At 43.2% G+C, this 13,151-nt stretch overlaps 1 protein-coding gene and 1 non-coding gene across 2 annotated transcripts in view; both read left to right on the top strand.

The window, feature by feature from the left end:
* The window catches only part of LOC100116128, a 71,411-nt gene extending 60,735 nt beyond the window's left edge, over window positions 1-10,676 (top strand). Inside the window, 20 exon segments of the mRNA XM_032597509.1 lie at window positions 139-474; window positions 1,389-1,715; window positions 1,794-2,111; window positions 2,453-2,722; window positions 2,819-3,007; window positions 3,130-3,483; window positions 3,580-3,789; window positions 3,878-4,639; window positions 4,722-4,946; window positions 5,028-5,612; window positions 5,702-6,289; window positions 6,381-6,906; window positions 7,014-7,435; window positions 7,573-7,944; window positions 8,028-8,222; window positions 8,307-8,450; window positions 8,541-9,035; window positions 9,113-9,351; window positions 9,443-9,626; window positions 9,738-10,676. Coding sequence (XP_032453400.1) covers window positions 139-474; window positions 1,389-1,715; window positions 1,794-2,111; window positions 2,453-2,722; window positions 2,819-3,007; window positions 3,130-3,483; window positions 3,580-3,789; window positions 3,878-4,639; window positions 4,722-4,946; window positions 5,028-5,612; window positions 5,702-6,289; window positions 6,381-6,906; window positions 7,014-7,435; window positions 7,573-7,944; window positions 8,028-8,222; window positions 8,307-8,450; window positions 8,541-9,035; window positions 9,113-9,351; window positions 9,443-9,626; window positions 9,738-9,976 — 6,980 coding nt within the window. The 3' untranslated portion in view covers window positions 9,977-10,676.
* A 2,139-nt stretch (window positions 10,677-12,815) lies between these two features.
* On the top strand, window positions 12,816-12,897 carry TRNAS-UGA. Its single transcript has one exon. It is a non-coding gene; the product is annotated as a tRNA-Ser (tRNA).
* The last annotated feature ends 254 nt before the right edge of the window (window positions 12,898-13,151 follow it).

Genomic DNA, 13,151 nt, shown 5'->3' with positions numbered 1-13,151 from the left:
GTTTTGTTCGAAACGTATACCTACATAGTCTTGGAAATATTCCGTCGAGCGTAACCGAAAGCACTGCAGCGCACCAAAGTCTCCCGAGGCAGAATACGAGAAAGAAGCGAAACTGGAACCTCTGCTGTACGAATCTAGAAGTGCCACCTGGACCCGACCCTCGGCCCACGAATCCGTGCGAGCCGTCGCCCTGCGGCGCCAACAGTCGCTGTAGGCCCTCGGCCGACGGCTCCTCGGCCCTGTGCTCCTGCCTGCCCGACTACCTGGGCACGGGCAACCAAGACTGCCGACCCGAGTGCTACGTCAATAGCGACTGCCCGAACGACCGAGCCTGCTCGGGGCTCAAGTGCCGAGACCCCTGTCCCGGCCAATGTGGCAATAATGCCCTCTGCACTGCCGCCCTCCATCAGGCCCGATGCTTCTGCCCACCCGGATATGAGGGCAACCCCTACGTTGCCTGTGCCCTCGCCAAACGTAAGGATATTTTTCAGCCTCATTAGCGAGGACAGCTCCTCGTATTTTATTATTTCTCCGTATTAATAGTTCTTAAGATTTGTTTATTTGCCATTTATATTGATAAATTTGTGCTGTGTTCATGCGAACCGATACCCGTATTTATTTCTTATTGTTCCAGATTGATGTATTTTAGTTTTGTTATTCGCGCGCACACTTTTCTTCTTTGAGTTTTATCGTTGTACAGAATCTTATTGCATGCCTACGTTCTTTGAAATTGTGTTCTTTCTTGTTTCTTTACGATTATATACATATTATACTCTCAGTTTATTGCATGTTGTTTACTTTTTATACATAATGATTTATTATAAGTATTTATTTGTGTGTAAATATTGTGTACATATTTTGTCTACATTTGCATGTCAAAATTTGTTCGCTTGTATATAATTAGTTTAAGTTGCTTCTTAGTGTTTACATAATCTAGTTTACCAGTATCTTTGGTGTCGTTCTGTGCAGTTCTAGTGCAATGAATGGTAAATTCCAAACGATTCATTGCTGCAAGAAAATTGTTTATGCAATCGAAACATCGTTTACCAATGTGAACATCCTCCTGTCTAAAAAATCTTTTTATTTATATTAGTCTATTTTTGTCTACGATACATCCCACACTGTATGCATTCCACAACATTTGTACCATATATAAATTATTAGTTTTTTTTTTCATTATACTAAAAAATCATTATTACACTGTCAATACAATACACAATTTAAAAAATATCTCCCCACGCAATAAAGTGCACAAAAAAATGAAACGATACGAACCACCTGTACAAAAGCGCAACCAGACCACCAAAGATGCTCGAGCATGCTCGGATTAACCCTCTACCCCCTGATCACAACTCAGATTTCAAATACCGTGCTGCCTCCTTTTGCAGAACCAGATCCGGTGCCACAGCCGCATCGCCCGTGCTCGCCGTCGCCCTGTGGCGTCAACACCTACTGCCGCGAGCGTTTCGAGAGCGCCGTCTGCGAGTGTCTGCCCGACCACCGGGGCGACCCCTACGTCGGCTGCTACCCCGAGTGTCTGGCCAACACCGACTGCCCGAACTCGCAGGCATGTCTCAGGCACAAGTGCCAGGACCCGTGCGCCGGCACCTGCGGTTTGGGGGCTGTCTGCACCGTCTCGAACCACGTGCCCATCTGCTCGTGTCCATATCCGACCGTCGGCGATGCGTTCACCATCTGTAGAGCGCCTATCGAAGGTTTGTCACGAGATCCTTCGAGCATTCATTTTCGTAGATGGGAACTGTTGAAATTAATCTTGGGAAACCTTTCAACAGAACCGAAAGCGAGCCCGTGTCAACCCAACATCTGCGGACCTCAAACGACCTGCGAGAACGTCAACGGCCAGGCGATCTGTCGCTGCCTGCCAGGACTGCTGGGCGACCCAGCGGACGTGGCCGGATGCCATCCCGAGTGCGTGCTCAGCTCCGACTGCGCCGGAGACAAGACCTGCAACAACTACAGATGCAAGGATCCTTGCCAGGAGAACATCTGCGGCCTCAGAGCCGTCTGCCGAGCCATCAACCACAGTCCGCTCTGTAGCTGCCCGACGCCGCTTGTTGGCAATCCGTTCATCGAGTGCTTCGTCAAAGAAGGTAGGCTTTGCTTGACACAATTTTACTAGTTACACGAGTACGTTATTATTAGTTATTTTTAGTTCAAACAGTGATTAATTTGGTCATGTTTTTGATTAGTTTCATTTGAATTCCTAATTGAAAATACAATTGTACAACGTGGTATGTCCTGAAAAGTCTGAGGAGCAATGCCTGGCCATGCCTTACTTATACTACTACTTTGCTTATCATACTCAAATTCATCGTAATATATATTAGGAAATCTCGTTTAAAAAATATTCACTAAAGAAACTATTAGCTCGGTGCGTTTTTCCTCTACAACATCCGAAAATAAAATATATGAAACATCAATTTATTTGCAGAACCTGACCCATGCAATCCGAGCCCCTGCTCGAGCAACGGAGAATGCCGTGTGCGCAACGGTGTGGCCACCTGTATCTATCCCGAGTGCGTGGTCAACGACGATTGCTCACGTGATATGGCCTGCTTCTCGCAGAAATGTCGCGATCCCTGCATCGGCGCTTGCGGTATCAACGCTGTGTGCCGTGCCATCAACCACAAGCCTGTCTGCTCATGTTCCAGCGGTTTCACGGGTAACCCGCATCTCGAGTGCCGAATTGCCAACGAATATCGTGAGTTTTTAGTTCCTCTTGAATTTCATTCGTTTTTTTTTTTCTGGCCAAGAGTAGGAGATAAACTAAATCTTTGCGCTCATTGTAATCTTTTAGTACCGAGACCAGAGTGTACCGACAACTCCGACTGTCCGAACGACAAAACGTGCTTCAATCAGAAGTGCGTCAGTCCTTGCACGCTTGACACTTGCGGTCAGAACAGCCAGTGCCATGTCCAACTTCACCGTGCTATTTGCGTATGTGAGGAAGGATACACTGGAAACCCACATCAGTATTGCCGTGAGCGTAAGTATCTTACAATACACTTATAGTTAACTTATTCGCATTGTTTTTCAAGTTTACTTGTTTCAAAAAAATAAATAAATAAATAAATAAATAATAATCCAACTAACCAAAAATCTTTTCAGTTGGCTGTCGCAGCAACGACGAGTGTCCGCTGACCCAGTCTTGTATCAACAGCGAGTGCATCGACGCTTGCCTGATCACTCAGTGCGGCGTTAACGCGCTTTGCCAAGTCGACGGATACCACAAAGCACGTTGCTACTGCCAAGATGGCTACTTGGGTAATCCCTACGAACGTTGCGAACGACCCGAATGTACCAGCGACAGCGAATGTGCCTACAATCTCGCCTGTCAGAATCAGCGTTGTGTTAGTCCTTGTGACTGTCCAGCCGGAGCGCAATGCCATGTTCTTAATCACCGAGCGACCTGTCGTTGTCCACCTGGATACATCGGCGATCCTTACTTGAAATGTGCCAAAGGTAGGTTTAATTTTCTAGTTTGTGATTGTTTTTTAACTGAGTATTGTATTTATCTAATGAGCGTTTTTCTAAAAAATTATTATTATCTCCTTGCAGAAGACGTTGATTACTCAGAGTGCAAGGTCGATGCAGACTGCCCGAGCAAATTAGCTTGCTTTAACAGCGTTTGCAAAAATCCATGCGTGGTATCGCAGCCGTGCATACCCAACGCTAAGTGCACAGTCATTGATACATTGCCTATGAGAACCATGATTTGCGAATGTCCAAGAGATTTCGTCGGTGACGCTACAAGATCCTGTGTTAGAGGTAATCATCGCTGAAAAAATATTTCTTTTTTCTGACTTATTACGACTACTGTTTTGGGAAATCACTAACTTTATTATATTATATTTAGCCGATACATCCACGGACGTTCTATGTCAGTCGGACTCTGAGTGCCCGTCGAACATGGCCTGCTTGAACAGACGCTGCGTCAGTCCTTGTCTCGCTAACCCGTGCGCGCATACCGCCGAATGCCGAGTGGCAAACCATCGACACATCTGCGAATGCGCTGCTGGATACGTTGGAGATCCTTACATTGACTGCAACCCCGACAGTATACCTCATCCAGAATGTAGATCTAACGCCGAATGTCCAGCTGAAAAGGCCTGCATCAACAACATCTGTCAAAACCCTTGCATGAACAACCGATGCGGTTTGAACGCCGAGTGCATTACCATTCAGCATCATCCAACGTGCCACTGCCAGCAAGGGTTGGCCGGAAATCCGCAAGTACAGTGCTTCGAGACTGAGTGCAAATCTGACAATGACTGCCCGTACGACAAAGCCTGCCGCAACAGCGTCTGCGTGACTCCTTGTCTGGTCGACAACGTCGTCTGCGGGCGAGGCGCCGAGTGCGTCGCGGTGGCTCACCGAGCACAATGCTCGTGTCCACCGGGTACGCAGGGTGACGCCAGGATCGCTTGTACGATGGCGCGATGCCAGTACAATGAGGACTGCGCTGACCACGAGATCTGCGAGCGCTTCAACAGAGTCTGCAGGCCAGCTTGCGACGAGGACAGCTGTGCTGAAGCAGCTATTTGCGAGGCTCGGGGACATCAACCTAGATGCACTTGCAGACCTGGCACCTTCGGCAATCCTTTCGTCGAGTGTGTCGGTAAGTAAAACGACGTGTTTTGATTTATATTTAGAAAAATTTTTTTATTAACTACATTGAAATGCATTTGTTCTTTTTTTAGATTCTGGTAAAAATCCAGCTCCAAAACCAGAGTGTACCGAGGACACGCAATGTCCTTCGCTGGAGGCATGCATCAACGCTATTTGCCAAGACCCTTGCGCGCTTTCCAACATGTGCAGCGAAGAGCAAGAGTGTCGCGTCCTCGCCACTGTGCCCGTTCGCACAATGATCTGCCAGTGCCCACCGGACACTGTGATCGATATCAGCGGCAAATGCAAAAAGATCGGTAAGCAACAAAATACGAGAATACACGATCATTTTCACAGCCGATTCGAACAATTTACCAAATCTCTTGTTCGATTTTTAGTGTACAGCCCACAATGCTCAGCCGACGACGAGTGCAAGGACAACGAAAAATGCTTGAGAGGAACTTGCATCGATGCTTGTCATGTCACTCAGTGCGGATTCAACGCGCAGTGCAGATCGTCGTTCCATAACGGCAACTGCTTGTGTCCTGCCGATTACACCGGAAACCCACACATCGAGTGCTCTCTGGTCCCAATAATTCCAATACCACCACCTCATCCCGAGTGCTACTCCAACGACGAGTGCAGCAATGACAGGCAATGCATCAACTCTCTCTGTACGAACCCGTGCGTCACGAGCGACGTGTGCGGAGTCAACGCTCTGTGTCACGTGGACAAGCACTTTGCCGTCTGCAAGTGTCCCGATCATTACATGGGTGATGCTAAAGTCGAATGCATACCACCTGCAATTGTGGCGGAATGCCGATCCAATAGCGACTGTGCTGGAACGGAATCTTGCTTCAACGGACTCTGTATCAACCCTTGCAACTGCGGACCAAACGCCAAGTGTACGGTGACGAACCATTATCCAGCATGCGTCTGTCAACCTGGCTACTCCGGCAACCCTCAACTTGGATGCGTTAAATGTGAGTACCAAAGCACTCTCTTGAACTTCTTAATAATCTGTTGAATAAATATACAGGATTATTTAAAAATTTATTTTATTCATTAACAGTGGAATGCGAATCGGACACTGACTGTCCGTACACCGACACTTGCTTCAACAACCAGTGTATCAGTCCTTGCATCCTGGATAACCGTTGCGCACTGAACGCAGAATGCCGCGGCCACAACCATCGCGCCAACTGCAAGTGCAATCCTGGCTACTTCGGCAATCCCGAGGTGCTATGTGAGCGCGCCGAGTGTACCTCCGATTACGACTGTCCATCCGACCTGACATGTCAGAACTCGCGCTGCGTCAACCCTTGCGCTATCCAATCGCCCTGTGCTCAAAACGCTATATGTTACGTATCGAACCACGTCGCTGCTTGCCGCTGCCCAGAGAACATGCCACTGGGCAATCCCTTCTCGTACTGTGAGAGGAGAGTGGTCGAGACGGCTGACGAACCTGAGTGCAGGAAGGATTCTGACTGCGCGTCCAGGCTGGCGTGTATCAACGAGAGGTGCCAAGATCCTTGCCCCGCTATCAGGCCGTGCTTGGAAGGTGCTAAGTGTAACGTACTGGACACCGTGCCGGTCAGGACCATGGTGTGCGTATGTCCCACTGGATGGATCACCGACTCCGAAGGAATATGTAGACCAAGTATGCGACGCTTTTATTCATGCTGCAAAATACTTGTATTTATATTTAGTATTAGATTCATTGCTGATCACACTTTTCTTTGCCACCACAGTTCAACTGCACAACCAAGGTGTATGCACGAGTGACGACGACTGCAGCGACAACGAGTCCTGCATCAATCGCCAGTGCCGCGAACCGTGCAGCTGCGGTGCCAATGCCGTCTGCCACGTGAAGAATCATCGCGCAATCTGCTCGTGCGAACCAGGCTACGAGGGTAATCCCGACGTCGGCTGTCACAGCGTCGAGTGCAGGCGCGACTCCGAGTGTGCTTCCGACCGCTCCTGTGTCAATAACAACTGCGTCAACCCGTGTCTGCTCTCGGACGTCTGCGGACCACACGCTGAGTGCTATGTCGCCAACCACGCGGCTGAATGTCGCTGTAGGTCTGGATATCACGGTGACGCTCAGCTCAGCTGCAGAGTTATCGGTTGCTACAGTAACAGCGATTGTCCGGGTGAGCACGCCTGTGTCAATATGCAGTGCGTGAATCCTTGCCTGAGAGACAACGAGTGCTCGCACAGGGCCGAGTGCCACGTCAGGAACCATCTTCCTGTCTGTAGATGTCCACCTCACTACAGGTAAGCAATTTGTTGGGTTTAGTTATGTTCTATTTTCAGTTCAGCTGATTTAAGATTTCGTAAGTTCTACGAATAAATAAATTAACTAATAACCATGAAAATTGCAGAGGCAACCCGTACGAGGCTTGTGTACCGGAAGAAGAGCCCGAGTGTCGCGAAGACGGTGACTGCCCAAGTCAACTGGCTTGTCTGAACCAGCGTTGTCAGGACCCTTGCACCATTATCCAGCCATGCTACGAACCGTCCAAATGCAAGGTTCTACCTAGCTTGCCAGTTCGTACGATGGTCTGCATATGCCCGAGCGGCTACATCAGCAGCGGAAGTGGAACATGTCAAGTCATCAAATCGATCCTTAGGGTCGAGTGCAAGAGCGACAGCGACTGTCCATCTGATCGAGCTTGTGTCAATGCAATCTGCAAAGACCCATGTGCTTGCGGCACTAATGCCATCTGCCACGTTAGAGATCACAAGCCTACATGCTCTTGCATTACTGGCTATGACGGCAATCCTGACATCGAATGTGTACCAGGTATGCATCGTATAATATTTTATAAAGATCTTTATTTTAATTTTAATTCAATAGTAGAGTCTTAAGTATATTTATAAATAAAAAAATTGCAGTCTAACAACATCTGTATACTAAACATATCGTATTTCTCTCCTCAGTGGGCATATGCCGATCGAACAACGAATGCCCAGGCACTCACGTCTGCATTCAGCGGAACTGCGTGCCAGCCTGCTCACCATCGCTCGAGGTCTGTGGTAAGAACGCCGAGTGCTACGGCATTAGTCACAAGGCGATATGCGAGTGTCCTCCGGGCTTCAGCGGCAACCCAACCGTCGCTTGCGCACCAATTGTCGGCTGCCGCCGTGACACCGACTGCCCATCCGATAAGGCTTGCATCAACGAGCGCTGCGAGAACCCGTGCACTGCCAACCCTTGCTCACCGGACTCTGAGTGCAACGTTTACAACCACGTTGTTGAGTGCGCCTGTCCACCGGGCTATGTCGGCACGGAACTGGCCAACTGTATACCAAGTATGTTGTGAACTGACTTGTCGAATGACTTTAAAGAAAAAAAATAAGTCTACATTTACTCATTGCTTTATTTTCGCCTACAGTTGGATGCCGAAGCGATGACGAGTGTCCATCTCAACAAGCCTGCATCAACAGAAAATGCGTAAACCCGTGTGATGAGATTCATCCATGCGGTGTAAACGCCGTATGTAAGGTCTTGGACACACATCCAGTGCGAACAATGACCTGCGATTGTCTACCCGATTATCGCGGAAACGCCGTTGAGATCTGTGAACCAAGTGAGTATTTTTTTGTATTCTTAAAAAACATCATTAGTTTTGCCAGGCTTGACGCTAAATTCGCAAATTTTGTACATTTTTCAGTCTGTCAATTAGAGAAGGGCCAGATTCGTAATGAGTACGGCGAATGCATTTGTCCACCTAATCACGCGAAGAATGACAAGGGAATATGTATACCATGCTACCCAGAGGCTGGAGTTATGATCGACGAGAACGGTATTTGCAGAGGTAGGCATCCTTCTCAAAATTCTAATCATTGCAAAACACTATATTTTTACACCAATAATTATACGAATAACATCGAATCTTCTCTTACAGCTAAGAAATTCGAGGACTTCAAGAAATCGATGAGTGTCAAGTGTCTGTCGGACGGAGTTTTGGTCACTCTATCCGGACAAGGCGAAGCCTTCAATGGCATAATTTACGTGAAGCACTACAGCTCTGATGAACAATGTAGACGTGATCTGACATTTTTGAAAGAACATCCGGTAACAGAAGAGTTCAAGGTATCCTTCGGCACTTGTGGACTGACACACGTCAATGGAGTGGCCAGCTTCACCTTGGTCATTCAGAGGCATAAGAAACTCATGACGTACAACGCCCAAGCCTACAGCATCAAGTGTCTGTACCAGATCGGAGAGCAGAACATCACTCTCGGTTTTAACGTTTCGATGATGACGACTGCCGGTACGATAGCGAACACCGGACCTCCGCCCACTTGTAGAATGAAGATTGTTAGTCAGAGCGGAAACGAAATCAGCCAAGCTGAAATCGGAGATGGTCTGAAGTTGCAAGTTGACGTCAGTCCTACATGTAAGTATACTTACCAACGATGCAATGATGAAAGTTATATTTGACCCTAGATTTTTAACAATGTTGGTTTTTTACAGCGATCTATGGAGGATTTGCTCGTTCTTGCGTTGCTAAAACGACCGAGAACGAGATAGAGAATGAATACGTAGTAACGGATGAAAATGGATGCGCCACAGATCCAACGATCTTTGGCGAATGGGAGCAAGATCCTGAAACGCAAACTCTAATGGCCAATTTCAACGCGTTCAAATTCCCAAGCAGCGACAACATTCGTTTCCAGTGTAACATTCGAGTGTGCTTTGGAAAATGTCAACCGGTAAGAAATGTTTGCATAATGCACTCTTGTATTATAATAGCTCTGTATCCATCAAGGACAAGCTAAACATGTTTTCTGATCGTTTTTACAGGTTAATTGCAGAGGATACAATGCCTTTGGCAGAAGGCGTAGGGATACTTCAAGTTCGAACGACACCGCCCTGAGCTTACCTGATAATGTTATAGGAGACGAGCGAGGAAACATAAACGTCACCTCGAACTCCATCGTGACTATCGAGCGACGAGAAGATAAATATTCGCTTTACCAACCAAACGGTAAGTTAATGGGCCATTGCCATTCATTAATACTTAAATTATTCATTTATTATTTGTTATTAGTTAGCCATCATTCACATTTATAAAAAAAATGTCGCTTTGTCTTTGCAGATCCTGCACCCCGACTGTCCGAGGAAGTTTGTGTTTCCATGGTCGGCTTCATAATCTCGCTTATAATCACGGCACTTTTGGCACTAGTCGCTGTGGCTATTGCTGTGTCATGCTGGCTGATGGCGTATCGACGCCAGCCAAAGACTGCTGGACCACTGCCACACCCGCCAGAGTTCCCCAACCCCCTGTTCACCACTGAATCGGTGGCCGAACCCTCACCTGACTACTACCTTTCATAAGTTAAACATATCTACGAAAAATTAAAAAAAAAACGAAAAAGATATGATCTATAGATTAAGATATACATTTAGATATTAATAATTACTTTATAATTAACATAATTTTATAATAATTATAATTATAGGCGAATGTGGGGAAAATGCGCTGTGGAGCTGGTGGTTACTCGTCCTATAAATCATCAGCTCTGCGGTTCCGGCATTTTCGAGTGCATCTCCTCCAGTGACTTAACTATCCCAAACTCCTTATTCATTTTCTTACAACGCATATAGTAGTACTTCCTCTCACTCAGGGTTACATTTTTATATTTTATATATTATAAATGACGAATGTGAAAAGCTTTCTCTCTATTATATATTGTATGTGTTTGAGTGGTCGGATGTGGACACTCGCTTAGGCGTCAGCGAGAGGTCTGATTTTCGACTTGTTAGTTTGTTTTAATTTCTTCGGGGTGATGGTCTCGAATTAAATTGTCTGTGCGAGAAAACTTTTCTACTCTACTTTTTATACTCATCTCTAAGCTCTTCTATACTGATCCTTTTTATAAATATACTCTAGTCAATGGAGGATTTGTTTTATAAATATATATAATTGTATACCAAGAATATAATTCCTGTGTAAAGACGATTAAACGAAATAGCTTTCTTAAACGTATAGTAGACAATTGTACATTTTATCTAATAAAACATTAATTAAATTAAATGTGTGTTTTTAGTATTCCGCTTTCCTCTCCTATTAGACAATTTGAAAATTGATGAAAACTTGAAGGTAAATATTCGTTATAACAACATAAATAAATGTTTTCTTCAATTTTTATTCAGATTAGCATTTTATACATTCATTAGAATATAAAAGTAGACAGCATACATCATACTTAAATATTATATAATGAAAAAGTAAAGCATACACTGCGAGTTAATGAGCAAATTCAAAGCATAATGGTAGGACCGCGATCGATAAGTAGATATGGTTTAATCGTACTTTAATTTGGAAAATAATTGCCAATCGATTTATCAAAATCATTTAAGTAATTCATTCCGCCAATAACATAGAAAAAAAACAATTTCTTGCACTAAATAGATGATTTAAAAAATATAACTCATTTTTAACTCAGTATGCTTCGCTTATAACGGTTCATACCAAATGTGTTTCTAAAGATGTACTTGTACATACAATAAGTTGTGTAGAAAAATTAAATGCATAATTTCCGAGAAAAGCTGTGTGGATAAGTACGTACCTATCTTTTATCATCAAAATGGGCTAGTTATGGAATTTTTCATAGGGCTGCTGTCGCTAAAAACCCGAATTGTTAATGCTCGACTTGAAATTGGAAAATCTTTTTCATTAAAGTTTGTCTCGATCTCTTTCAATATTCTGATTGTACCGATTGATGACCGAACAAAAGTAGTCAATATCTTGCTTAATCGAGAGTCAAGCGTGAATTTGAATTTTAATAATTAAACATGATCATGCGTGCGTGTGAATATAGGTTCCGGATATCGTTTCGTACATACCTTTTTCTCATTCAAATATGTGATGATTCAGATAATATTTTGTAATGAAGCATATTTAATTTCACAAAGTTAGACAGTAATATGTCAAAATTATTTTCGCATGAAGAACATAAGTAGATAGCGGCAATGTAATTGCTTTTATTCTGATAAATCGCACACGTAAAAAAAGCGTTCTGCAATAACGTAGAATTATAAAGTAGTTTCCACTTTTAGGTCTAAAATGCTGATCAAAAAAAATTATTATCATAAATAAAATTTTATTCATGCCCATATCTTAAATTAATTTAAAAAACATGATATACATATTATTATAACTATAATCAGATTTCTAAAAAATCAAAGTGACACGCTATGGGATATAAATTTATATTTTAATTGAAAATAAAATTCAGGATTTAGTAAGACAAAATAGCATAGGAAATCAACAACTCAATTTTCTAATAAAGCATCTTTTAAAATGTATGCAAAAAATGCTTTACATAAATGAGGCCATCTTAAAATAACACCTTTCGGTTGATAAGTCACAAGAATTGGTGATAATTCTCAACGTTACGAATTAAAATAGTATCACATTACAGATGAATCTTATGTAAGAAATGTAATAAGAAGCAAATGTAAGAAATTAGAAGTGTTGAGCATGCGGATTTTACATTAAAAACAAAATATTAATAATTAAAGTTTAGCCTTGCATCTTATTCTTATCAGTGATTTGCAGTAACAATCCAAAAAGTGCGCAAATTCATAACTGTGCTTACAATATCTGCGAAACTTTAAATATGAAGGAAGCAACAAATTGCCTAGATATTAAAATTGTTAAATGTAATATTATAATTGTGATTCATTGGGTATGTTCCGTTAAACAATGGCTATTTTTCGATGGACTTGAATGGCCGAGAAAACCGTGTCACAAGGCACTTTTTCAATGTTGGAACGAGGTTTTGCATTGTTATAAACATGTGCAGTTAGAAAATAAGTGGTCCGGCCGCGTGTCTCAACAGTTTTTTTCACCGTTTCTGAAGTCAAGAAAGTGTATTTTTCCCGTAGAATTCCTTATATATACTACCGTATATTATTATTATTATTATTATTATTATTATTGTTGTTGTTGTTGTGGTTGTTGTTATTATTATAATTTGTTGTATGTAACTACTGATATTTGAAGGGAAAATTCCTATTTATGAATAAAAAATAAAATAAAATAGTATAAAAATATTAAAGGAAGTTAAAAATGTATCTATAGTAAAATTTTTGTTTAAAATGCAAATTATAGTAGACATCAAAACACCTGTTGGTTAAACAGAGCTATTTCGTCGTGTAGCCCCTATCGGCTGCGGTGTCCGAGCGGTTAAGGAGATGGACTTGAAATCCATTGGGTTCTACCCGCACAGGTTCGAATCCTGTCCGCAGCGAATTTTTTTTACTTTACATTCAGACTACCAATAACAACCTTATAATTTTGTAATAATATTTTATGCATTTTTATATCAATTGCACTCAACCATTATCGATTTCCATGCGCCTCGATCATTAATTATTTTCTTAATATAGCAATTATCACTTTTAAACATTAACTTGCTCTTTTTATTGAAAAGTTCATTAGTTCGGATTATAGAAAACAGTATTAGTAGCATTTATAAACTATTAAAGATAAATGAAAGCATTA

The sequence above is a fragment of the Nasonia vitripennis genome, chromosome 2 (assembly GCF_009193385.2).
Source record: "Nasonia vitripennis strain AsymCx chromosome 2, Nvit_psr_1.1, whole genome shotgun sequence".
NCBI lineage: Eukaryota > Metazoa > Arthropoda > Insecta > Hymenoptera > Pteromalidae > Nasonia > Nasonia vitripennis.
The sequence above is the reverse complement of the archived record's forward strand: the minus strand, read 5'-3'. Positions and strand labels throughout refer to the sequence as shown.